Source organism: Pteropus vampyrus, unplaced genomic scaffold (assembly GCF_000151845.1).
Source record: "Pteropus vampyrus isolate Shadow unplaced genomic scaffold, Pvam_2.0 Scaffold326, whole genome shotgun sequence".
In the NCBI taxonomy this organism is placed as follows: domain Eukaryota; kingdom Metazoa; phylum Chordata; class Mammalia; order Chiroptera; family Pteropodidae; genus Pteropus; species Pteropus vampyrus.
In genome coordinates this window covers 1,743,779-1,770,562 of record NW_011889107.1, presented here as the reverse complement: position 1 = coordinate 1,770,562, position 26,784 = coordinate 1,743,779, and the positions used below count along the sequence as shown (strand labels likewise).

Sequence of the window (26,784 nt, the reverse complement as noted above, 5' to 3'; positions counted from 1 at the left end):
TGGGGGAGACCAACAGGTCAGGGATGGATGTGCTAAGAGCTTTGGGAGTCTTACTGGTACAGACTGGGGGCTTTGGTGACATGGTATCTCGATGTTTGTTTAATATGAATTTCTACTATTCATTTACTGTTTTTAGACAGTGCTATAAAAAAATAAATAAATAAAGCAGGGTAAGGAGAGAAAGAGTGGAGATGGGGCCATCATTTTGGAGAAGGGGTGGTTGGGGAGCTTTTCCCAGGAAATGATGTTTGAACAGAGAGCTGGATGAGCAAGGAAGCAATAAATAGGCAGAGAAAACAGTGAAGTAAGTGCAAAGCTTGGAGGTAGAAATACATTTTGGTATGTTTCAGGAATGGCAAGAACGTCAGAATGCTGGAGCCCAGTGATGGGGGGCCGGAGGGAGATCAAGTTCAAGAGGTGGGGCAGGGGGCCAGATCTTACAGGGCCTTCCTTGGTGGACTTTTGGACTTTTGCCCTCTAAATGTGATGGGAAGTCAGTAGAGAGTTTTGAGGAGAGCGATGGTTTCTGGCTATGCATTGTAGGAGGATCGCTCTGGCTGCTTTGAATAGAGTGGGTTACGGTGGGGCCAGAGTGGAGGCAGGGAGACCAGTCGGGGGTGAGAAGGTGGTGGCTTAGTCAGGATGATGAGCTGTGGTCTCTTCAGGGATATATTCTGAAGGTAGTTCCAATAGAAATTTCTAAAGGATGGGATGTAGAGGCCGAGGGAAAGGACAGTCAAGGGTAAGTAACCCTTAGATATTTGGCCCAAGTCCCTGGGTGGAAGCTGGTGCCATTACTGAGATGGGGAGAATGGAAAGGAGCAAGATTTGAGGGCAAATTGAGTTTGTTTTTGGACATATTTGGTTTGAGAGGCCAGTAGACCCCCAAGGAGAGATGTTGAGTGGGCAGTTGGACATGTGAGCTGGACTCCAGGAAGAAGCTGCCACACCATCGCACCTGCTAAATGGCAAAAGCTATTGTGATAAAGGGGTGGGGGCAGGATTAAAAGTGTTTTTTCCCTCCTCTGTTTGCATTTTTAAGGAAATGCATTTTAAAATTTAGTTTAAAATTAGTTTGTTATTACCCATGTTTATTCTGAAAAATATTAGGAAATGCAGAAAAGCAAAAAACAAAACAAAAGCCAAAGCAGTCTTAACTTTGTCATCCAGCAATAAGTCTTGCTGGCTCTTGGTATGCAGTATATAAAAAAAATCTACATTTTAAAAAATTGGAATCACACTGCCCTTAAGATTTTATAATCTGCTCTTTTCACTTAACCTATGTGAAACAGACATTTATCGATGTGTAACTATTGGCATGGGAAGAAAAGTGTTCAGAAAAAAACTTTCGAAACACCCAGTGGGCAGCCCGCCTAATGTGGCCCACTTACCCGAGGATCTGAGGTCAGCTGAGCAATGAGACTGAAGGATTTCTGTTTAGGATTGGAGTGAAGGCCCATCAAGATTTGGCTGCAGCCCTTCCCAGAGGATGGGGCTAGGTGAGATGACTTCAGGGAGGGCCCTTATGCCCCGGAGCCCTGTGTCAGTGGCAGTCCCCATTCTCAGTGGATGTGGCCACTGCGTTTTCTGTAGTTAATTATTGAACAGGAGGAGCTGGTGCTCTCTCCTGGTGCCTTAGGTCTTTGCTCTTGCCTGGAACTGGCCAGGGAGGCCTCCTCCTCCCTCATTCATTCAAAGCCCTTTACTGACATCTGCCACTTACTTCCGTTGCCCAGGGGCATGTACTGGGATGCAGTTCTATACCTGCCCTCCAAGCAGGCTGGGTGCCCCTCTCCAAGGAGGTGTAAGCGGGCCGGGGTGGAGCCATGCCCTTTCCGTGTCTTTCTTCTTGTCAGCCCCTGCTTTACAGACGAGGAGACTGGCTCAGAGAAGGTAGGTGACTTTCCCAGGGCCACACACACAACAGGACTGGTATCTGAACCCAGGTCTCTCTGATTCCCAATCCAAGCCCCTGCCACCACAAAACATGAACACAAATAAAGCTGTATAGAAAGCTACTTGGGACACATACAGGGAGGCCAGCATTGGGAGGGGACAGTAGGGTAGGGAGCATCCTTGAGGGCTCCTCAGAGCAGGGAGTGTTGTGTGGGGAAAGGGTGAACAGAGTCTTAGCAGGCTACAGTGATGAGGTGTTTTAGACAGAATGTGGAGTCAGCAGTCCCAGGTGTGGAGACTCTGGGGACATTTGGAGAAGGCTATAGGTCAGTCCTAAGGGACGTGTTTCCAGAGAAGTCCATTCCCTCAGGCATCTCTTTCAGGGCACGTGCATGTCTAGCACACCCCCGTACCAAAGAGGAGCCTTTCCGGGAGTCCAGTTGCTGCACCTGCAACTGTACCTCTCATCCTGCCTCCCTCACGTCATATTCCTGAGGCCACCAGCTTCTCTCCTCGTGCCCTTTCCCCTCTGCCCATCCACTGGGAAGTTAGGAACTCTAGCGCTAATCTCCCCTGCCCTGGACATACTGGGTGGCCTTGGGCAATGCCTTTCCCTCTCTGGGCCTCAGTTTTCACATGTGTGCAGTTGGGGTTGAGGGAGGTGGTGGAGGAGTTGGGGAAGGGGGCACCTCCCTCAGCTGCTCACCTTCCCTGACTCCCTGGCTGACCTCTGGGGCACTTCTCTTAAGACTATCTTAAAACTAAGGCAGGGACTGAGGCCACCACTCATGAGTAGCTGAGCCTGGACGTTTTGCCTGATTGTGGGAACCTGGGCCAGTGTGTTCCCACTGCTAGCCCAGACTGACCTACCACTCACAGCTGAGTGACCACTTCTCTGAGCTACAGCCTCCATCAAGGGCAGTTGAGAGGGCTGAAAGGTGTCTCTGAGCTCAGTTGCCTAGAGCTTGGGGACTTCCCCCTTTGGCATCCAGCAGAGAGGCACAACTCCAGGAAACTCTGATTCATTTATCTGCTTTCCAGATAATTCTTCTCAAATGCTTCCCTCCTCCTCTGACTCTACAGCCACCTGTTCAGTCTCCTCAGCTGTCCTGTCCATCCAGTCTAACCCTTCTCTCCATGCTTCAATTGCAGATTTTTGCTGGTGTTCAGCTGCCTGGTGCTGTCTGTGCTTTCCACTATCCAGGAGCACCAGGAACTTGCCAACGAGTGTCTCCTCATCTTGGTGAGTGCTGGAGTCCCTGTCTTAGGGAGGCTGTGTGAAGTAGCATCTCAGAAATCAGAGTGAAACTGGAGAGAGGCTTCTCATACCATGGCTCAGAAAGTGGCTTTCTGTGCTGTGTTCCTTGAGCTGGTGGCTGCCCCTCTCTGGGCTTCATCCCCTGCTTTATAGCAGGTGTCAGGGGACCGCCTGCCTCTATGCCGGGGCTTATGATGGGCCCAGAGAGAAAGTGAGTAGGTCCCACTCCTTCTCAGGACCCAGACTGCTAATTCTGCCCTTAGTGAGATGTTTGTTGTTTTTTCCCCCCTAAACAGAAGCATCTTGGAGGGGGGCAGTTGACAGTCACCCTTTATGTCACTCGGTCAGGGTTAGAGAGTCTGGAATGACTGGGAGGGGGTGGGTGGGGTGAGGAGAAAAACCTAAACAGCTCATGGGGACAGGAAGGGAGGGCAGACTTGGGCTATCAGTCTCTTTGGAAGGGGTCACCTGCCTTCCAAAATCCTCAGGTTTATCCGGGTTCATCCAGGAGAAGTGGTCTGAGGAAATCCTAGTACCCTTAACCCAGGGACTCTGGGCTGTTTCTGGGCTGTGTGACCTGGGCCTCGGTACTAGAGAATGGGGAAAACTCAAGCCTCTGGCCCCACAGGAGTTTGTGATGATCGTGGTGTTTGGCCTGGAGTACATCATCCGTGTCTGGTCTGCTGGATGCTGCTGCCGCTACCGAGGATGGCAGGGCCGCTTCCGCTTTGCCAGAAAACCCTTCTGTGTCATCGGTAATAAGGCCTGGTTCCCACGCCTGACCCTTGACCCCAACCCTGACCCAGACTCTGGCTTCTGACACAGACTCAACGGACCAATTCCCACTACAGCCCCACGATCCCAGGAATCCCCGACCTCAGGTTCCTGACGTGGGGTGGGTCGGTTCCCTGGCGCTGGCTGTGACCTCGCCATCTCCACCCCTTCAGACTTCATCGTGTTCGTGGCCTCGGTGGCTGTCATCGCTGCGGGCACGCAGGGCAACATCTTTGCCACGTCTGCGTTGCGCAGCATGCGCTTCCTGCAGATCCTGCGCATGGTGCGCATGGACCGCCGCGGCGGCACCTGGAAGCTGCTGGGCTCGGTGGTTTACGCGCACAGCAAGGTGAGGCCGGCTGGGGGGCGTACCTGGACGGGGCCAGGTTCGACCCGAGCAGGGAGGGCAAGGCCGCAGTGGAGACGGGGGATGGAGGCGGGGCGGAGGCAGGGCCTGGGGTGGTTGGTCCAGGTCTCTAAGGGGCAGGACAAGGTGCGGGCAGAAGCTGGGCCGGGGCGGGGCCTACGAGTCAGGACCAGGCCAGGAGGCGGGGCCTGAGGGCTAGGGCTTGAGGGTGTCACTTCGAAGCTTCTAGGTTTGGGGGTCTACGTGCGCAGCAAAGTGGGGGTCAGAGGCGTGTCTGAGGGTGGAATGTGGGCGGGACTAGATATGAGGCCAGATCAAAGCCTGAAAGTGGGGTTTGGGGGGCGGGACAAAATGGGCTTGCGCGGAGGGAGTGGTGTGAGGGAGGGTGCGGGAGGAGGGAGGCCTGAGCGTAGTGTCTGGACCGTGGAGGGCAGGGCCGGGGGCGTGCCCTGCGGTCTTGAGAAGGCCTGACCATTTAGGGAAGACGGGGCAGGGTCTCTTTGAAGGGAGGAGCTGAGAAAGAAAGGCTGGCGGAGCCACCGCCGAGGAACTCCGAGGTATGGGGTATTTTTATCCCCTTCCAGAACACCTCCCATAGGCAATTCTGGGAGCCTGTCACCTCCCCACCTCTCCCAGCTGGGCACAGCGTTCCTTACTTCCTCACGCCCTTCCGCCTGAGTCCTCCCTGTGGTCTCACCCGTTGCTGCCCCCGCAGGAGCTGATCACCGCCTGGTACATTGGGTTCCTGGTGCTCATCTTCGCCTCCTTCCTGGTCTATCTGGCCGAGAAAGACGCCAACTCTGACTTCTCCTCCTACGCCGACTCGCTCTGGTGGGGAACGGTGCGTAAGGGTCTACACAGGGCCTCCCTTCTCCTAGGACTGCCCCCTGACCATTGTGACCTATTCAGGGTTGAGCGGGCCTGTCCTTGACCTCTCGGCTAGGGCTGGGACCCCTATGACCAGCCTGTATGGTAGACCCCCAATTTGCCCTAGTGGACCGGCTTGTGCTATCTAGACCCCCATCTCAAGCCCTCTGACCTGCATCCGTTCCCCCTGACCAGCAGGGCATGGGAGAGGGGATATGTCTATTCCTCTAACTAGTCCCTGTGACAAGTTCTTGTGACCAGCCCCTTGTGGGCAACCATGGGGGCCTCTTCCTTCATGATCAGCCTTCCATTTGCCTGTGCCCCCAACAGGCTCCTGTGGGTGGCCCCTGTGACCAGCCCTGTGAGTAACCCATTTATGTCCCCAGATTACACTGACGACCATCGGCTATGGTGACAAGACGCCTCACACGTGGCTGGGCAGGGTCCTGGCTGCTGGCTTCGCCTTACTAGGCATCTCTTTCTTTGCCTTGCCTGCTGTGAGTTCCCCTCCACCTAGGATCACCCAGCCTGGGGCAGAGGGGGCTTGGGGGCAGAGCCTGCTAAGCCCCTATCCTGCATTAGTGGTGGTGGGAACCTCAGATGAGTAGAGATTGCCTTATTTTGTTCCCTGCCACTGCCATCACATTCCTGCAACCATGCCTATCCCCTTAGGGCATCCTGGGATCTGGCTTTGCCCTGAAGGTGCAGGAGCAGCACCGGCAGAAGCACTTTGAGAAGCGGAGGATGCCAGCGGCCAACCTCATCCAGGTACAAGATGTCCAGGAAGCCCCTGAGCCGAACTGGTGTGTCAACACAGTATGCTGACCCTTGTGTGCCAGGTGGACAGGTGTGCCAGGCCCAGACCTGGGGCCACAGGGAGGAGTTTAACTTTTCCCTAAGAACAATGCGGAACCACTGACAGCTCTGAAGTAGGAGAGTGGGTATTGTGATTAGATTTGTGTTTTGAAAAGTGGTGAATGGATTGGAGGGTGACCCAGGCATGTGAGGAAGACCACTTAAGAGACTGTGGCAACAGTGTGGGTGAGGCGGGGTGCTGGGTGACATGGACTAGGGTTGCAACAGGTGAGATGGAAAGAAATGGGCAGAATCTGCATATTTAGGAGGTAAAAATTCACGACATCAGGCATGAGGGAGAGGAGAAGGAGGTGGTGGGTGACTTCCAGGTTTCTGGCTTGCCCAAATAGATGGTCCATGGCCCTGCTCCATGGAATTATGGTAGCAGATTAGGGAGATGAAGAATGTGAGTTTGGCTGGAGCATGTGGAGTGTGAGGGGTTTCTGAGCCCCTGTGTGGCACTGTGGAGGCGGCAACTGGATGTACAGGTGTGCTGCTCAGAGGAGAAGGATGGGCAGGGCAGAGAAGGTGTGGAGCTGTTGCATGTCGACAGTACTGAAGCCCTAGGCACAGATGAGCTCACCCGGCGGGGAGAGGAAAGACAGAAAAGAAAAGATGGCCCAGAACCGGGCTTTAAGGAACCTCAGATTTTCGTGGCTGGGCAGCCAAAGTTGAGCCGGCCAAGGAGAGAGAGAATCAGTAGTCAGAGGGGTGGGTAAAAACCAGGAGTGTGTGGCCTCAGTTTCCCCCACTGTGTTGAGGCATTCTGACAGGACATAGGCTGGCAAGGGCTCTGATTTATGTGGCTCTGTGACTCAGCCTTGGTTTCTCCCTGGTCAGGGGTGGGTGCAAGAGACACTCCTTTGGGAAACAGTTCAGGGAATGCTGGTACAGCCCACATTGGCCTGCTCCCGAGCATGCCACCCTCTGACCACCCCCTCACCCCAGGTCTGACTCAACCCCTCCTTATCTTTCCTCCCCAGGGTGGAACCTTGCTCCCCATCCCTACTATCTCCAGCCACCAGCCCAGCATTTCGTTCAGTGTCCTCTGGGGCACAATGGCCACTGTCCCGTGGGAGCTGGCCTTCCAAGGGGCATTGTAGGGGCAGGCGGCTGGCACCGTCCATGCTGAGAGACAGCTGGTATTGTGGTGCCCATAATTAATGAGACAGCCTGGCAGCTGCTCCCCAGCCCAAGCCAGGGGCCTAGGCAAGCAGGAAGTAAAAATATTCCTGTCCTGGGAGGGTGCCTGGCTGGTGAAGTCAGCATTGGGTAGTTCCTTAAGGACAAGAGGCACCCAAAGAAGGGGGGGCACTTCTGCTTTGTCTTGCCTAGCAGCTTCCATGCCTCCCTGCTCTCACTGATCACCCCACTCACAGTGCCTCCCTGGTTCTTCTCCTTACCTGGAGGGAGGGAGACAGTCAGTCCTTCCTCCTCCCTCCTGCTGCTGAGGAAACCCTATAAGTTTAGGGATTTTGAGGGGTTGGTAGGTGATGCTCTGTCCTCCCCTCCTCAACTGCATGGGCAATGACAGGCAGCTGGGAAAGATGGGGTGGGATTATTATTAATAATAATGATTCACTCAGTCAGCATTCATTCCCTGAACATTTGCAGAACACCTACCATGTGCCAGAGGATACATTGGTGACCAAGACACAGCTTACAGCCTAGGAGGAGAGGTGTTGATCAAATACACAATGAATAGATATCTATCAGCCGTGGTAAGGAAAATAACAGGAGAGTTTAACAAGGGAACTTGGCATTAAGTGCCAACTGTGTGCCAGGCACTATGTTTGGCGTTTCATATACATTCACCCTATTCAATCCTCACACTAACCAGTTAGGTTAAGTAGTATGACATTCACTTTGCAGATGAGGTAACTGAAGCTCCGCAGCTTTACCTAATTTGCCCACATATATAAGGGGCACAGCTAGAATTGGAAACCCATGTCTGCCTGACGACAGAACCCCAGCTCTTAACTCTTGCACTCTAAGGCCCCTGGCTCTGAGGCTGATCTGCTCATTACCTTGGGAAGGAATTTCTCTCTAGGCCACCATTTCTCTGGCTGACCCTACTGGTGGCTATGGAATTGGAACTGGCTTCTGGCTGTGCACACCTATCTTCAGCTGGCCCAAGGCCTAGGTTGTCTCAGGGGCAGAGGGCTGGTGGGGGTTGAGAAGCCTCACTGATGCCTCGTCTTTCCCTTTCCTTTCTCACATCCCCCCAGGCCGCATGGCGCCTGTACTCTACCGACACAAGTCGGGCCTACCTGACAGCCACCTGGTACTACTACGACAGTATCCTCCCATCCTTCAGGTACGCCCTGCTGCAGGGGGGGAGGTGAGGGAAGGGAGGGCTGACAGTAATGCCCCTTGAGGACGGGTGGCTGGGACTCAGCCCTGGGGGGTGGGAAAGGGATGATGGTTCCCAAGGGAGCATCTGGGGCTGGCTCTGCAGATTCTACCTAACTCAGAGCCCAGAGTGTCCTCTCTCCTACTCTCTGTGCCCAGGGAAGGCAGTGGACATTGGACACAGGGCATGGGGTGGAGCCTTGCCCCTCTGACTCAGCGCTGTGTCATAGAGTGTGCATGCTCACCCAGAGTTGATGCCACTCAGGGCAGCAACGCAGCCAGTTCATCTCCCCTCAGTCTGTGGGGAGGCAGTGTTAGCCCTTACCAGTTGGTGTATTGCATCTGGGTGGAGAAAGTTTGGGATGGGCAAGAACAAGTGTGCCAGAGTTTGGTACAAGGGCCCTCACAGCACCCCTCTGCATAAATATATACCTACTTTGGCTGTGCCAGGAAGCAGCCTTTGGCCCAGAAGTGGGTTTATCCCTCTGGCCCAGGCCTGGGTAAGACTGCAAAGGGGGTGGCTCCACACAGAGGATTGTTAATAGCATCATCAAGGTTCATGTGGCCAAGTGCCTGGCCAGGCCCTCGGGTGGGAATGAAGACCATGCGGCACGGCTCTGTCCCGTGGGCAGGCTGTCATCAAGGCGGGCCAGGCTGCTGTGCTCAGCGCTTCTTCGGGTGCCTTTTTTTTGTCTCATTAGTTCTCCAAGAGCAGCTGTTGCGTGATCCCACTCATTCTTACACCTGGCTGCCCCCCTCCCTGCACCTCTCAGCTCAGGGGCTTCCCTGGAGAGCATGAGAGAAGGAGCTGAGAAGGGGGGCTCCCATAATCACACTGGTTCTTCTCCATCTCTCCACCTGGCCAGAGGCACGCTCCCACGTCAGAGACAGGGAGTGAAATTAGAATAGAAGAAGCCGCCCTTTCTTTGACTAGCCCTAAGACTTAAGGTCCCACACCTTGGTGTGTGGGACAGAGGTTGGGTGTTAGGAATATGATGGGTGTGAGGGAGAGGGAAGATTTTGGGGTAGAGTGGTTTTGAGTCCTCTGGTAAGAGATCCAGAGCTTGGTTTGGAGATTCTGGGTCCACTGGGCCTCCTGCTCCTTGGACCTCAGTTTCCTCATCTGTATGATGGGAAGGCAGAAAGGAGAGACATTCTCCTTGGGTTATGGAAACAGGAAATAGGCTGGAGAATTAGGAAGAAGCTGAGCCTTAAATCTAGTCTCCAAGAACCCAGAGCTGCAGGGGAAAGAAGTTGGGTTAGCTACCCTATCAAGTCTCCCTCCTCAGCCTCAGTTTCCCCCTAAATCTAGAGTCAGATCTGGAGGGCGAGGATTTCAGGGCTGCTGCTGGCCTCCAGGCTTGATGGGCAGAGTAAGCTGAATTTGAGCTCCCACTTACTCCCCTGTGGCGGTGCTCTGGAGTTGTGTCCAGCCTACACAACCTTGGTATCCCCGAGGATTTCCCAGGAACTGATTGTAGAAAGGGAGGGAGAAAGGCTAGTCTCTCCCACCCTGCACCTCTGCCTTCTGGTCTGGGGTATTTGCTGAGCACCTTTAGAGGGGCAGGGCCTGGCAAAATATGAGCTCAGGAGCTCAGTTCCCACCAGGTGATGGGGTGGTGCCAGGGCCCTGCCTGCTGCTGATGGCGCCCTCTCCTGCAGAGAGCTGGCCCTCTTGTTTGAGCACGTGCAACGGGCCCGCAATGGGGGCCTACGGCCCCTGGAGGTGCGGCGGGCGCCGGTACCTGATGGAGCACCCTCCCGTTACCCGCCCGTTGCCACCTGCCACCGGCCGGGCAGCGCCTCCTTCTGCCCTGGGGAAAGGTAGGGGCCCTCTGGGGCTGCCACCTCCTCTTGCTTCTCCTCCTCTTCTTCCATTCTCTGTCTCATCCTCTCTCAGACCTGTCTCCAGCCACTATATGGGTGTCTGGGCCTGTTCTGGGGACTCCCAGGCCTTGTCATGAGGCCCGGTCAGTTGTCGTCGGACAGCCTGACAGGTACAGACTGAGAGCCTCTCTGGAGAAACCAGGCCGGACTCACCTTTTTGTCACCCGGGAGAGTGGGGATTTGTCCACACCACCCTTTCCCATCACCTCCTCCGTTCATCCCATTGTCCTCTTTCTTTCTCTGTTTCCACATCCCCCTCACTCTTTCATCCCTGCACCCCCATCCCTCCTGGGAAGCTGGAGAGAGGAGGAGGCCGCTGGCCACAGGTGCTTACGGCTCAGGTAATTGTGGGCACCATCCTGGGGTATGAGGGCAGGGACCCCCTCCCCCACCATATTCCTCTAGAAGGGGCTTGACACTGAATTCACCTCTTGGGAATGAGATGCCAGCTGGAAAGAGAGCTCTGTGGCTAAGAACTGCTGTAGGACCTACGTAAACGCAACCAATGACTAATGCTCTTGTCTTGTGTAACCCTTGTCCACAGCTTTGCTGATCCCAGAGGATCCTCCTGGGATTTTCCCACAATGCTTTTCTTCCTTGCTGAAGGACATTTTGCTGCTCCCAACAGTCTCTTTCCCCTTGACCTAACTCTTCTGGAGCTTTCGCATCTTGAAAGAACAAAGAAAGAACAATGCTTACCCCACATAAATGTTCATAATAGTGGAATTTTAGGCTTATTTGGATAAGGGAGGGCCCCTAACAGTATGGGAAAGTGGCTGCTCCTGTGGAGGTGTAGCTTTGGGGTCGGAGATTCAACCCCCCACCCCCCGATTTCTCCCGTCCTGTACCCATTTTGTTTTGTCTCATCTTCACACATCATCCCCGCATCAGCCAGCTGGACATTTGGGCCTCGGGCCTCAGGTGCTAAGCCCCTGGTCCAGAACAAGGGAGAAGAGAAGAGGTGAGCCACTCAGTGGTCAGGAGGAGGAGGTGCAGTGAAAGCTTGCCTCTGCCACTTGAGGCTTTTTGTCCTTGAGAAAGTCATCAAGTCACTTCCAGCCTCTGGGTCCTTGGCAAAACATCAGCAATGTTTAAGCTGATCAGGAGCTCTTGGTTTTCTGGGTTTCTGGGCTGAAAAGCCTGGGGAACAGGGTGGTTTTGGTGCAAAGGATGCTTGGAGCAGCATTCTTTCCTGGTTCTCAGTGGGGACACTTATGGCCAAGGACTGCACAGGAAGTGAGTGGAGAGGCAGAGTCCTCCAGGTCAGGGGCTGGAGGGGAGGAAGTAACACTGGCCAGGCCAGGCTAGGAGATCCCTGGGAGAGCATTCATGGTGTGGCCCCCACTCAGATTCTCTGTTACTGCCTGAAGGCTGTCATTATTATTTCCATCCCCATCGAACCCTGTCCTCCAGGCAGAAACTCAAAGTTTTGGCATTTGCGTAACCCTGCCCAGCTGAGCCAGGGTGCTCTGTAGCTCCCAGTTTGCTCTGGTCTCACCTTGCCTGAATAGGAAGGCTCTGGGAGTGGAGATTAGCTTGGAGCCCAGCACCCGTACCACCTCTCACAGCTGCTCTGGGTCTCTGGGCCCCCCAAGGCTTAGGAACAGATTATTGCTGAGTGCTTGGCCATCGTTAGCTCTCAACCTTATGTCTTGTCTGCCCTAGAGTATCTGCATGGCTAGGTGGTGGTGGAGTGTCCCTTCTACTGAGGGACCCCAGGGGGCTGAGATGTGACTTCCAGGAGATCAGGAACTGGGCTTAGAACAAATGTCCATATCCTTAATCTTGGCTGTCTGGGCCCTATGGATGGGACCCCACACACATACACATATACACACTTTGTTCTCACAGCCTCGGTGGTGCTTGTGGATAGATCCAGGCTGAGCACATTCCCAGGACTACAAGGAGCAGGACTTCCTGGGGGATGGCATTGTCAGAGCCAGAGCCTCCTCTCTCTGGCGTTTTGCAACGAAGTGCTAAAGCAGTGTTTCTCAAAGCATGGTCTACTAATCTCTTGCATTAACCTCCTGTGGGGTATTTGTTGAAAATGCAGATAGCTGGACCTCACCCCCAATCCCCCAGAAGGAGAATCTCTGGAGAAGAGGCACAGAATTCTGCATATTTAACCTTCCTCCCAGGAGATCCTCATGCAAAGCTTGAGAACCTCTGCAATCTGGGAATGTGGCTGGAGGATGATTTGGGTGGTGATGGGGCTTCTCTCCCACCAGCAACAGGAAGGTGGCCCTATCTTGGCAGCTCCCCATTCTCTGCCCACCGTCTCCTTCCCACTAACCTGTTTGTGTCTTGTTCTCAACTTTCCAGCCAGATGTTTAGTAGTAAGCGGAGTTTCTTTCGGATCCACGCCAGCTGGAGACCGAGGTACCCCCTTACCTGCTCCTCCTGTCCCCACTCCTCCTTGCCCCACCCAGTTCAGGGGCTGGAGAGGGGGACAGGATGGGCCTAGGACAAGGTGCATGTGCCTGCCGCCTGCCATCTGCCTTGAGGCCCCTTTGAGCCCCTCGCCTTCCTGTGGATGCCTCTGCTAAGTCTGGGGGCATGGGCCTGGTGCCTAGTCTTCCAGAAAGAACACTTACAGGAGCCTCAGGATGAGTTCTGGCTCTGCCACTGATCTGTTTTGTGATCTTGGCCAAATTGCTTCCCTTCTCTGGACCTCAGTTTCCCCTCTGTGGAAGGGGAAGATTGAACTAGAGGCTCTCTGAGGGTCCCTCCCACTCTGACTTTTTCTGGGCCTTGAGTTTAGCTTCCCCTCTGCCCACCTAAGGACCTGGCAGATGTCTGAAGGAGCTGAGATGGGCACCTCCCTCACTAACTCCAGAGCCCGGCTCTTTTAACTGCATCACCACTACATTCCTTGGTACCTGCCCCATGCCAGGCCCAGCACTAGGAACACAGTGATTCATAAAACATGGTGCCCAGAGAGTTGCAAAGAGTAATTGCTATTTGGTGTGATGAATGCCATAACAGGAGGACGCAGAGGAGCTGTGGAGCCAGGTCAGGCACTGCCCACCCCAGGAGGCCTGAAAAGGAGGAGGTGTGAGAGAGGGCATTCTAGACCAAAGAAGTGGCAAGGTGTGTTGCTGAGAGAGAGCACAGCAATGACAAAGGGCCAGGCATCCCGCATGGCCAGATCTGAGTGGGAGGTCAGGAGCTGAGGTTGGGGGCAGAGCTGGGTCATGAAGAACTCAAAAGCCCAGCGTGAGCCTCATTCTGTTGGTGCCGCCCAGCAGCTTGGGCTCATGGAATCCTGGGTTTCCCCAAAGTGCCTCTGGAGCCTTGTGTATTGGGGGACCCATGAGTAGGAGACGAGTGACAGAAGTCTTGGCTGCACTACCCAGAGGCAGTGTTTCTTAGAAATGTTGGTTCTGGATCTGAACCTGGCCAGCAGGTTCACTAGCTAGGGGACCTTGGGCATAAGCCTTTTGTGCCTGTTTCCTCACATGTAAAATGTGGATGATAATAGAAGCTGCTTCCATTCAAACTGTGCCTGCTCATAAGACATGCTGTGTAACGTTGGCCTCATTTGGTCTGGCATGTCCAGCAGTTAAGATATCTCTTAAAAAAAAGCTTGGAAACCACGTCTAGGAAATGAGAATACACTGAATGAAGGGTTAAACTGAGGAGTCTCCTGGTCAGATTTGCCCCTTTGCAAGATGGCTTTGGCTGTGTGGACATGGTGGGTGGGAATGGCAAGGTCAGGGCAGAGGGGCCAATGACGAGGCTGTTTCCACAGTCCTGAAGAGAGGGGCTGTATGCAGCACTAGAAGAGGTAGGTGGCCTCTCTTCCCCCCATTACCTTGGCCTTTGGTAGGCAGATGGTGGGTACTTAAAGAAATTCCCTGTGGAAGTGAGTATAGGGGTTGGGTCCAGCAAGGCAGTCAGAGGGCAGCCTGTGCCCAGAGCTTGCCCTCACCCACAGGACAGCTGCCGTCAAGCACACACCATCCATCTCCCAGGCACCAACAGCCCCCTTAGATCAGAGTTTCTCGACTTCGGCACTGTTGACATTTTGGGTCAGATAATTCTTTGATGTTGGGAGCTGTCACATGCAATGTAGGATGTTTAGTAGCATCCCTAGTCTCAACCCACTAGATACCAGGAGCATTCCCCAGGGTAACCAAAAATGTCTCCAGACATTGCCAAATGTCTGCTAGTGAGCAAAATCCCTCCACCCTCCGTTAAGAACTACTCCCATAGACCCTATCCTGATTGCTTGCTCCAGCCCTTGCTCCATCCACAGGAGCTCTGTGACCTTGGGCAAGTCATTTCACCTCCCTTCACATCTATAAAATTGGGATGGAAAATATGGAACCCACCATGCGAAGTGGCTGAGCGAGCAGCTGAAGCAGTTGGACAGGACCTTGCATGTTTGAAGGAGCCTGGGAAGGGAAGGTGCTCTTTCGATGTCTACCATGTGCCAGGTTTCTTTCCATTTTCTTTGAGCTTTTCGGCACCAGAGAGGCTGATGTGAGCCATTTTCTGGGCCCTGCCCAAGGAGCTGAAACCAGGGCCACCCCTGGGAAAACAGTGCCTTCTTACATTGAAGAGGAGCACAGGCCTCTGGCTGGCTGGAAAGTTACAGAACCCAAAACCCTGGCCAGAAGCTCCTTCAACCATCACAGAATCAGAGCTGGAAAGGGACCTTTCAAGGCCTCTAGTCCAAGCCCCCAGACCCGTTCCTCCATAAATCCTGCTGAGTGCAGGCTCAGTCTTGCTCGCATACTTCTGGTGACAGGGAGGTCACCCTCTTACCCCAGAATACCATTGGAGTGATGTGCCGGGCGCAAGATCTGGAGTTCTAGGCCCTTGGCTGAATGTCAGGGCCTTGTCTGCCTCCCTCTCTTTCTCTCCCTTTTGGAGGAGTGAAGGACAGGGGTTGCACGCACCGGGCGGGTGTCGGGGTGCTTGCCAGCATGAGGAGAGCTCAAAGGAATGGCTCTGCAGAGGGAAGTTTGGGAGAGCCAACCTCAAACTTTGGTTGGAATCTTTGGGATGTGTTGAGGGGATACTGGGCCAGCAAACAGCATGCTAGATTGCAGCAGCCACCCCTGCCCTGCCCTTCTGATTTCAGGGCTCCAATCCTTGACCTATAACCTCTCTCCTCTGGGCAGAGGCCCCTACTTATAAGGATGGCCCCACATCCTGGCTGCCTTCCCGAAGGCGCCCCTGGTTTCGAGATCTTCCATACTTCAGTACCTTGGCTCTATATCCTATACCCCATGCCCAGGGCATGGGGGACCCTGGCTCCCACCCAGCCCTGAAACCAGAATCTGTCCTCTGCTCCACCCTTGATCTGAAAGTCTCTGAGAGTAGGTGACTTAGTCTTCTCCTCCAATTCCTGCTCCACCTCAGGCCGCCTCTGAAACTGGCTGGTGCTCTTCTGAGCCAGGGCCCCAGACATTTGGGGTGGAAGGGCCCTGAACTTCCCTGCAGGGGGCCCTTCAAGTGGCAAGCCACAGCAGGGAGGCAGCAGTGACACCCACAGGGCATGAGATGGCGGACGTTTGCATAGGTCCTACTCCAGTGATAACATGGTCCTTGACCCTCTTGGACACAGGGTTACTCTACCAGGTATTGGTTAACAAGAGTTTGTCCTGGGGAACTTGAGGCCTCCCCCCATACCTGTCTTCCTCCAAGGTTTGAGGGATGTGGGGTGGGGAGCGGGGTGTGGAAAGGGAAGTCTGAGCACACGTAGACATACACTTGTGTGCTCACATGAGCACAGATGTGTAAGTGCTGTTCACTGAGGCTCAGAAGGCAGTGTGTGGGGTGTGGGGCTGTGCAGGGAGATGCTGTGGTCACATGGGCAGGATGTCAGTCCAGGTGACCTGAGTTCAGGCAGGGGAGACTGCAGAACAGGTTAGAGACCCTCACTGGGAGGGTGGGCACAGGGCATGTCCTGAGCATACATGTGGGTCCAGGGGCTAAACCCACAGGGCCAAGGCCCCTCAGCAGGCCAGTATATCTCCAAGGGCACTATGTATACTGATGTCTGTGTGATGGAGACCTTTGGAATTTTGCAGTGCACTACCTGTGCTGCTGTATCAATCAGGTCCTAAAGCCCTGACCTGACCAGTGTGGGGTCAGATAGCTCCAGCAGTGGGGAAAGGAGGAAAATATAAATTGACACACATACACACATGTCAACATATGTACACGCACTAGTACCTGTGTACCCACAGTTACATGTGTGCATACAAACACACATACACACCCTTCCTCAACTCCTCATGGCCTGCCCCTGTGTACAGCTGGCCAGGTGAGCTTCTCTATCCCTCAGCAGCCTGTCTGTGCCCAGACTGGGTACCACCTCCATCCACCCACCTACCCGGGCCAGGCCAGCTCCCCTGTCCTCCTGTCTGTCTTTGGCTCCTTTCTGGGGTTTCACTCCCTCCTTCCATTCTGACATCTGTCTCCTGTGCACTCCTTATCTGTCTGGGCAGTGAGGGGTGGGAGGTGAGGTGGGAGAGGAATTGCCCAGACTGACCCTAGATCAGCTTCTTGTAGGAATCAGGCCCTCCCTACCACACCCTTATCCCATCCCAGGAAGTTACACATGGTGGAGAACCAAGACCCAATAGCCACCCTCAATTCCTAAGCCATCTGTGTCCCCCCTCATGCCCACCCCGGCTCCAGCTAACTTGCCTCTCTCCCCCACCCGACCTGCCCTGCCAGCAGCCGGATGGGCATCAAAGACCGCATTCGCATGGGCAGTTCCCAGCGACGGACGGGCCCCTCCAAGCAGCACCTGGCACCGCCACCAATGGCCACCTCCCCGAGCAGCGAGCAGGTGGGTGAGGCCACCAGCCCCACCAAAGTGCAGAAGAGCTGGAGCTTCAATGACCGCACCCGCTTCCGGGCCTCTCTGAGACTCAAACCCCGAGCTTCTGCTGAGGGTGAGCCCCTGGGGCCTGGGGCCCAGGGCCTGCTGAGGGTAGCAGTGTGGGCAGAGTCCAGGTTGGTGGGTGGAGTGACTTGGTTCTAGTCCCAACTATGCAACTGATTGACCATCTTTGGGTGCCCATCTTTTGGTCTGTAAAATGGGTACTATGATATCTGCTTTGCTGGGCTCCAGACTGTTTGAGAATCAAATGAGCATACAGAGGGGTGGCACTTGGTAGTGGTTAAGGGCACAGGCTTTGGAGCCAGGCTGTGTAGGTTTGAATCCTGGCTTTGCCATTTGTCTTGGCACATCTCCCTGGGCCTCATTTCTCCCCACCTGTAAATGGGGACAGTAGTAGTACTTGCTTCATAAGATTGTTGTGAGGATTAAAAGAGATTATCCACAGAAGGTGAACAGAAGAGTTTTTGGAACATCTAGTAAGTGCTCAACAACAGCTAGCTGCATTACAAATGTGCTTTGGATGGAGCAGGAGTCTGTACTTGCTGAGCCCCAACTGTGTACTGCCCCGCACTGGATTATCTAGTTTACTTCTCCCAACTACCCTGTTTTTATCCCCATTTCGCAGACATGGAGACTGAGATCTCTCAGCTAGTCAGTGGCAGAGTTGCTGCCCTCACCCAGATCTGTCCAACCCATAATCCACGTTCCCCTCCCCACCCATCTTCAGCCAGCCTCGCCCGTGGATATGACGCTGTGAACCTGGGGCAGGAGGCGGGTGTCACTTTTTAACCAGTCAGAGAGGTCACTTTTTGAGTTCTAGCTCTGCTCCTAACTTGCGCTGTGATTTAGGCAAGGTATTGCCCCTTTCTGTGCCTTGGTGTCTCTTCTGGAAAGTGAGAGGTTTGGACCAAGTCTCCTGGAAGAGTTCCCCCCAGCTTTGACATGCTTCAGACCCCTGGATTGTTGGTAGACAAGGATGAGTTTGTAGACAAAGATGGAGGATGGGGACGGGAAGCCTCTTTGGCCCTGGAGGGAGGCGACCCAGCTAAGCTGCCTCTGTCTGTGTTGTGTCAGTCTCTAAGGTGCTGCTGGCTGACAACTCAGTGAGCTCTTTCCTAGAAAGTTATAGAACCCCATAAACCAGTCTTTGGGAGGTGCTGACCCATGGGAGCCTGGGCATGGCTGGTGCCTGGGGCCTCCTCTTCTCTGCCCAAGAAGCTGCCTGGCCTCCCCCCACCTCCTGCCCTATGGGCCAGAAGAGGATCACTTCTCTGTGCAGTGCACCAGCCTTGGAAAAGCAGTTTCTCTTATCGGGAGGGAGAACGATTTGATTTAGGGATTTCCCCAGTAGCAGAGCTAGGCATGGAAACTGGCCCCTTGAGCTTTCTTCCCTCTTGGCTGAAGGATAAGACTGTGTATGATTATGTGCAGAGGCTGCAAGCTCCTTTTCTCTGGAACTCACTGTTCTGCATGGTGGGACTAGTGGGGCTTCCTCCAGGGCTCTGTGCAATTTGCCCCGGGCCACACCAGATGTGCCCTAAAACAGCTCCCACACCGGGCCAGCAGGCGGGTGTTTACTCTGACTTAGCATAGGGAGATGGGCATGCAACAAGTGAGATTTCTGCTCTGGGTAGGGCAGCAAGGGAGGCTGGAGCCTGGTCTGCCTTGTGCCCCCAGAAAGGTTCTGGGACATTTCCGGGCCTCTGTCTCCCTGTTGGGACCTTTAAGGGTCGTTAGGCACGTGGTGGTGGAGGCGGGAGTAGTCCTTTCTGCCACTACCACCTGGGCCCCCTGACTTTCCAGAGGGCCCCTCGGAAGATGTGGCAGAGGAGAAGAGCTACCAGTGTGAGCTCACAGTGGACGAAGTCATGCCCGCTGTGAAGACGGTCATCCGCTCCGTCAGGTGAGACTGAGACCTGAGGGGCTCCCCCCATCCATCTGCCACCCACTGCTGCTCCCCATCTGGGGCTTGCCCTCATGGCAGACCTGGCCGAACTCCCGGGCACACCAGCTGCTGCCCGCCTGGCACCCTTGTCTGTGCCTGGCTGGCAGGGACCCTGGAGTGTGTGTGGGGTGGGGAGGTGGCATATGGCTCCCAGCAGGGTTTGCTTATACTCTTACACCCAGAGGACTGGCTGGGTGGGCAGGGGGCATGGCTGCCCATCACGACCCCTTTCCTCACACCCACAGTGTCCTCTCTGCTTCTCTCTTCTCTTGCTCAATTTATGTCAGGCTTTCTTTTATTTCTCTCTCCCTAGCTATGTATTGGCATCTGCCTGCTTCTCCCTGCGTCTTTGTCTTAAGTGCTCTTTCCCTCTGTCTATATGCCCCAAACTTTCTCTTCTTGGATGTCTTGACCTCAGCCTCTCTGTCTTCCCAGGACTTCCTCTAGAACAGTGGTTTTCAAACCACAGGTACCAACAATTTGAAATCAACTTAGTGAAATCAATTTAGTGGGCCATGGTCAGCATTAAAAAAAGAATAGAATAGAAAATACCAGCGTGCGTCCAGGTAGTAAGGGTAAATAATGTTTATGAAACAATGTTTCAGTTATGTGTGTGCATGTTTGTGTGTAGTGGTTCCTGATGTAAAATATATTTCTTATGGTGGGCGTTGGTCAAAAAGCTTGAAAGTCCTTGCCCTACTGGCTCTACTGGCTGTCTCCCTCCTTCGACAATTAGGGGGGGACCAGAATCTCCTAAACCCTTTAACTACGGCCCGGCCATGGGTCTGACCCCCAAGCTCCTTGGCATGGAGTCCTGGCCTGGTCTCTATCTTCAGCCTGCAGCTGTAGCTCCAAATGCCCCTTTACCTCCAGGTCTTCCAGACTCGCCTCCTCTCTTCCCTGGCCGATGCACCTGCCCACAAGCCTCTTCCCTTTGTGTTCATTTTTAAATCAGTCAACTGTACACCCCCACCCCGAGAATCTGAGGCCTCTCCCCACCGTCTTTTTTGTATATCCTGTCTCTCCCCTCCAAGTGACTACCTTCTGGAACACAATGCCTGAGCTGCCACCTGGTCCAGGTCAACACTCCTTGGCCATCCCACAGACCCCTCACACCCAACATGCCCCAAAACTGTCCCTCCTATCATCCATGGGAGTCATCCTAGACTCAGACTTAGGAGCCTTTCAGTCTTTTTCAGTCATGAATTGCTCAAAGCTGTCCTGTATCTCCACGCCACTGTCCCCTTCCAGCTCAGGGCCATCCTCTGGAGCTGGTCTTCCTGACAATTTCTTTCAGGGACTAAGCCCCTGGTTCTCAGCTTTATCGCTCCCTCCATGGCTAGCAGAATGGTCACGCTAAAGCAGAGTAAACCACCTGGCCCCTTCTCCAATGCCCCAACTTGCCTTTGCACAATCTCTGCCAGGGATTCAGGGCTCTCCAGAGTACCCTCTCCCAACCTCCCTTCTCAAGGACAGTCTCTTTCCCTGTCTTCTCATAGGCCCCGCCCCCTCCTGTAAATTAACCCTTTTCCTTCCCTTCCTGCTCTGGCTACTTTGAACGGACCCTCACTCACACACACCTCCATGCCTGCCTGTGTCCAGAAATCCCCCCTTCATCTCCCTCTTCTTGCCCTGGTACTGGAAAGTACTATTCCCAAGACTTGTCCCCTGACCTTCCCAGCCGAGGTCTCCCTTCTCATGTTCCCCAGCCCTCTTTTTCCATTCTTTGACATGGCTATCCACCCATAATTGTCTGTGTCCTCTGTCTCCCACCTCAGACAAGGCCTCCAGTGTCCAAGGATCGGATCCGATGCTCTTTTGGGTATCCAGGGGCCAGCACAGCTGTGCTAGCAAGTATTTGTGGAGTTAATGCAAAAATATCTTTCTCCAAGCTGTCATCAGCGACAGGGTTCACAGATGCCTGCCCTGTGTCCCATCTAGCAGAGAGCAACCAAGCCCAGTCCCTGCCCTCCCAGGCTAATGTGACTGCAGATACAGGCACATGAAAGAAAAATACCAAACAAACCTAGAGGGTCCTGGGACAGGAGCATGGTGAGCAGACCAGGAGACCCAGTGGAGACTGTTTGTAGTGGCCCAAGCAGGAGGTGCCCCGGTGCTGAACAGGAGCTAGCAAAGAGACAGGGGCTGGAAAAGAATACCTTCCCTCTGAGACCCCCTCCCCCGACAGGATCCTGAAGTTCCTGGTGGCCAAAAGGAAATTCAAGGAGACCCTGCGACCATACGACGTGAAGGACGTCATCGAGCAGTACTCAGCAGGGCACCTGGACATGCTGGGCCGGATCAAGAGCCTGCAGGCTCGGTGCGTGTGCCTGCCCGGGACGGGGGAGCAGGGCAGGGAGGCCGCCACCCCAGCCTGCGCGCAAGGGCCGCAGGCCGGAGCCCGTCCGCGGGTGCTCGAACGAAGCTCCGGGCGCCCCCTAGGGGCCGCTACGGGAGCTGGAGTTTCTCGAGGCTGAGCCCAGATCCCGCACCTGCCTTGAACCTGAAGAACGCACGAACCAGCTGGCAGGTCCTCTGTGAGAACCATATTGACTTGTACGCCTTAGGGGACGTCTTTGGAATGTTTCTTGGTCCAAAAATAATAGGCCTAAAATAATCAGTGACCTCTCATTTCCCAAGAGGATAAGAAAATTATCCTCAATGCGGCCTACCTCTCGCTCCTGGAATCTGGCACTTCTCTCTGCCCAGCGTATAGGAAGAATTCTCACATCAAGACCCGAATCACCTACACCTTTCCCTTCTCCTCCCATGGCCTGAATTCTCATAGCCTTTCATTCATTTGTTCTCTCCAGAAATAATCCTTGGGTATTTGTTACTTGCCAGGCTGTGGGAATATGCTGGAGAGCAAAACAGAGTCCCTGCCCTCATGGAGCCTTTGTTCTAGTGGAAGGTGAACAGGTGAAACTAGGTGAAATAAATAAGTGAAACTAGGACATGTCAGATGATGATAAACGGTAAAGAAAAAAATAAGGGCTAGGGCATTGGGGTTTGCAATTTTAAATAGGAGAGAAGGTGATATTTGAGAAAAACTGAAGGCGAGGCTGTTTAAAAAGTTTCCAGAGGGAAGAGCAAGTGCCAGATTGTTGAGATGGGCAGGGGCTTGGGTGTTGTTTAAGGGACAACAAGGAGCCCAGCGCGTCTGTTCTGGTGTGAGAGAAGTAGCAGATGAGGTTAGGAGGCTAATGACACTTAGACTGTATAAAGCCCTGCAAAGATGCTGGCATTCATCCAGGGTGCAATCCAAGCATTGGAGGGCTGTGAGCAAAGGACTGACAAGATCTGAGTGATATTTTTAAAAGGATCACCCCAGTGCTGAGTTGAGAATGGCCTATAAGGGAGCTAGGGTGGAAGCAGGGAGACCAGCAAGAATGCTACTTCAGACATCCAAGCAAGAGATGATGGATGATGGGGACTTGGACCAGGGTGGTGGCAGTGGCGGTGGGAAGAAATGGTCAGATTCTAGATATATTTTGAAGATAGAGTTGATAGGGTTTTCTGATGGGGTGTAAGAGAAAAAAAAAGTCAAGATTGAAGTCAAAGTTTTTGGCTTGAGCAAGAAGAAAAAGTTGCTGTCTCTTGACATGGGGAGGCAATGAGTGGAGCCAGTTTCAGTCAGGAAAGTTGAGATGTGTTGGGTTTGTGATGCCTATCAGACATCTAAATGGAGTGTGGATCTGGCAGTTAGAGGAGTATGGAGTTTGCAGGGAGGTACGGGCTGGAGATAAAGATTTCGTGTTCACAGTGTATAGAGGAGTTAAACATCTGGAACTGAAGACATCACTTAGAGTAAATGGAGAAAAGAGGTCCTGGGAATGAGCCATGCGTCCTGCAATGTTTAGAGGTTGTGGAGATAGAGGAGGAACCAACAAAGAAGGTTGAGAATCAGTGAGGCAGAACAAGGTGAGGGTGGTGTTTGGGAATCCAAATGAAAGTGCAGGAAGAAGGGGTGCTCAGATGTGGCCAGCGCTGCTAATAGGTCAAATATAATGAGGATTGGGAGGTGATCATCAAATTTAGCAACATAGAGATCATTTGGGATCTTGACACAGTAGTTTTGGTGAAGTGGTGGAATGAAAGCCTGATTAGGGGAGGCTTTGGAGAGAATAAATAGGAGGAGAGAAATTGGAGCTAGAGGGTAGAAATAACACTTTCAAGAATTTTGCTTTAAAGGATAGCAGAAAAATAAGGCGGATCCAGCTTCAGCTTTGTCCATAGTATAACTCATATGTCCACTGTGTCTTTCCCTCTTTTCTCAGTCCACCATTTCCCACCTTTCCTCCCATTAGGCGGTTGTTTTACTTGTCATGCTCGTGTGTGGTGCCTTTGCTTGGCTAGTTGGAAAACCCTCAAAGCAGTGGCCGGGTTCCTCCACCCATCTCGGCCTCCGTTTGGCAGAGCAAAATTGTCCCTTTTCTCAGATTGCCTCTTTCACCGGTGCAGGCTATATCTCCCCTTTCATCAGGCAACCTCCAGTTCTTGTGGGAGGGAGGGGTGGAATGTGTCCGGGCTCTTTGACAGTTCTCTTTCCTCACAGGGTGGACCAGATTGTGGGCCGGGGTCCCGGGGACCGGAAGGCGCGGGAGAAAGGCGACAAGGGGCCCTCGGACACGGAGGCGGTGGATGAAATCAGTATGATGGGACGCGTGGTCAAGGTGGAGAAGCAGGTGAGTATGCGAGGGCTTTTCATAGGTGTAGCAGAGCTAGTCGTCGACCGTCGACCGAGAGGCTCTGGAAGGCCACCGGGACAAGCCCTAGGGGAGGGCGCGCTTCTTGGAGTCGCAGCCCAGAGCATCCGCTGGCGGAGGAGGCCCAAGCAAGGGTCAGGCATCCACTTCCTCACAGACCCCAACCCTGGCCTTTCAGGATAAGCCCCGCCCTTCAGGAAGCCCGCCCACTCCTGCTAAACGGCCGCGATAAACCCACCCTCTCTTGCCAAGCCCTGCCCCAGGTTGCTATGGTCTCAGATAAACTCCTCTAAGCCCTACCTACTTCATTTAGCACCCCCTCCGTTGTCTCTTGATCGTTGGCACTATCCCAACCAGTCACAAATAAATTTTCGGGAATAAGCCTCAGGTTCCCAGCTTCGTCCCGCCCTCCGGCCAAGCTTCGCCTTTCTTATTGCACCTCCTCCGGGAGCAGCCGCGTTTCCCAGATGCGCTGGTCCCCGGACAAGCCCCGCCTCCCAGACGTATCCCGCCTCCAGTCCCGCCCAGACCCCGCCTCCTAGCTGCGCTCCTCCCAAGCCCCACCTCCAGTCTCCCCGCCCCGCCCCCAAGTCCCGCCTCCAGCCTCGGCCAAGCCCCGCCTCCAGCCGCGCTCCGCCCCCAGGTGCAGTCCATCGAGCACAAACTGGACCTGCTGCTGGGTTTCTACTCGCGCTGCCTGCGTTCTGGCACCTCAGCTAGCCTGGGCACCGTGCAAGTGCCGCTCTTCGACCCGGACATCACCTCGGACTACCACAGCCCTGTGGACCACGAGGACATCTCCGTCTCCGCACAGACGCTCAGCATCTCCCGATCGGTCAGCACCAACATGGACTGAGGGGCTTCTCAGGGGCGGGGCCGAACTTGCCCAGCCCCTCGGCCTGGCGCTGGGACCCGCCTCCGGAGGTCTCGGGACTCCTCTCTTACTTGAACTCACTCCCTCGCGGGAGGAGAGGCCACGCACAGTATTGAGCTGCCTGGGTGGGCGAGATGCCCGCTATAGGTGCCAGCGACCCGACCCACCTCCGGAGCGTGAGATGCCAGGCAGCACGAAGGGCAGCAGCAGCAGCTGCCCCTTGGCTTCTGGGCCCCCCAGTGCCCTGCCCGTTCCATCAAGGCCCAACACGGCCCGCCTGGCAAGGGCACTGCCTCGGGAGTGGGAGTGGGGCCCTGGGGCTCTGGGCCCTGACCCAGCTTCCAGCTATGCAAGGTGAGGTCTCTGGCCTGCCCTTCGGACAGAGCAGGGAAGTCCTCCCGCCAAGTTCCCGCCCCCTCGGGGGTGGGCCCAAGGTGCCCCCACAGGTACCCACAAGCACAGGACCCTGCCATAAGGCAGGTGGGCAGCATATATGCAAACTATGTTAAATATGCAACTTTGGGGACCCCTATGGGGTCCCTTTGCCCATCTTCCATTGGGAGATGGGCCCCCAGCAGTAGCTGGTCTCAGGCTGCTTGGCCATGACCCCCATTTCCATTCTTTGGCTTATCAACCCCTCCCCACCCAGCATGGGGCCTGTTCCTCTCACCTCCTCCAAAGGCAATGCCTGGGCCTTTCTTCTCTTTTGCAGCGTCCCCTCCCAAGTTCTCCCTCTTCCTGTTGGATGTCCATTCCCCCCTTTGGCCCTCCAGATGCCTTTGACAGCATACGTTTCTGTCTTTCCCCGCCCCAAATAATCTCCCACAGACAATGCTCTCGTGGTCACACAAACATGCCTCTTTAGTTTCCCCAGCCATGCAGAATGTTTCTCACACTCACACTGACACAATCACACCTGTGGAGACATGCGCACAGAGCGTTCAGCCTTTCCTGAGCCTCTGCAGCTGATGCCAGTGGACTGGCCTTGCAAGGTGATGTCCACTAGGAGGAGCCCCCCACTCCATCCAGGTAGGAGAGGGAGCTCTGAAGTGACTTCAGGTCTCTCCAGGCCCTACCCCAGAACTTTACCAGCTCCCCTTTCTCAAGAAGATCTACTCCTCACTGGTCCAGGAGCCTCTGCCTTGCCTGAAAGGTCCCTCCTCAGTGTCCCCACAGCATGACTCAGGCCTAGTCCTCTGGGGCCTGGATAGCACTGGAAAGACCCCAGGTCCTTCCCCAGGGTGGTTATCAGGCCTGCTTCGATCTAGGCTTGCCACCTTCCTAGTCACTGTAACTCCCAGAGAGAATAATAGTGCATCTAGCAACTACCAATTTCCAGTCACCAACTGTGCATTTGGCACTCACATTTGCTGTTTCCTCTCCTATACCTCACTCTTCACTTTAGTTGGCAGCCACCATACTGGCATAAGCATCTATCTACTCCAGGCCCTCAGCACCTCTTTGGTATCTTACCCCTTTGTCCCTCTTCTGCAAAGTCAATGCAGGTATCAGGAGAGTGGTGGGTAGTGGGTCATCAGGGTGACTCTCTGTGGGATGCCCATGAACAAGGGGCTCAGGCCCAGCCACCTGCATCTCGTGAGTGGGGACCTGCATGCACCAGCGCCAGGGCTGGGGTTGGATCTTGCTCAGCCCCATAGTGCCCAACCTCTGCCACAACATCCCCTCTGCATGTTACCATCATGCCCTGGATGGAGCCTATCCTGGCTCACCTCACCCGCACTGCACTGTCCCCAGAGAGCCAACCCTCAGCCCCCCAGAGACAGAGCTGTGGAGAGGGGCAGGAGAATGAGATTGCCCTATGACCAAAGGAGACTTGGGAAGAAGCCCCCCCCTTCCATGATCAAGGTTCCCCACCAACCCAGTTCTCAGATATGCAAGTACCTCACTTTGTTAACTTATTAACTTATTGGTTTCATTAAAGTTTTCAGTAGGAGGTGGTTGGCTTTGGCTATTTGGTGGCTGTGGGGTGGGGCACCGGATCTGGGGTGACATGAGATTCGGATTAGTCAGGACTCTTCTGATTGTAACCACAAACACTCAACCCATTATGGCTTAACTAAAAAATGACACTAATTGGCCCAGATGAGTAAACAATCCAGGAGCTAGATTTAGCTTCATGT

General features: G+C 54.2%; 1 protein-coding gene across 1 annotated transcript; it reads left to right on the top strand.

The window, feature by feature from the left end:
• Window positions 1–385: 385 nt before the first annotated feature.
• Window positions 386–24,683, top strand: KCNQ4 (potassium voltage-gated channel subfamily Q member 4). The gene is made up of 14 exons (XM_023522006.1): window positions 386–417; window positions 3,049–3,139; window positions 3,783–3,909; window positions 4,102–4,277; window positions 5,011–5,136; window positions 5,549–5,659; window positions 5,835–5,930; window positions 8,246–8,334; window positions 10,032–10,193; window positions 16,950–17,170; window positions 18,922–19,021; window positions 21,252–21,383; window positions 23,619–23,748; window positions 24,413–24,683. Exons 1-14 carry the CDS (start codon window positions 386–388, stop codon window positions 24,623–24,625), a joined length of 1,806 nt encoding a protein of 601 aa, XP_023377774.1. The 3' UTR covers window positions 24,626–24,683.
• Window positions 24,684–26,784: the final 2,101 nt, after the last annotated feature.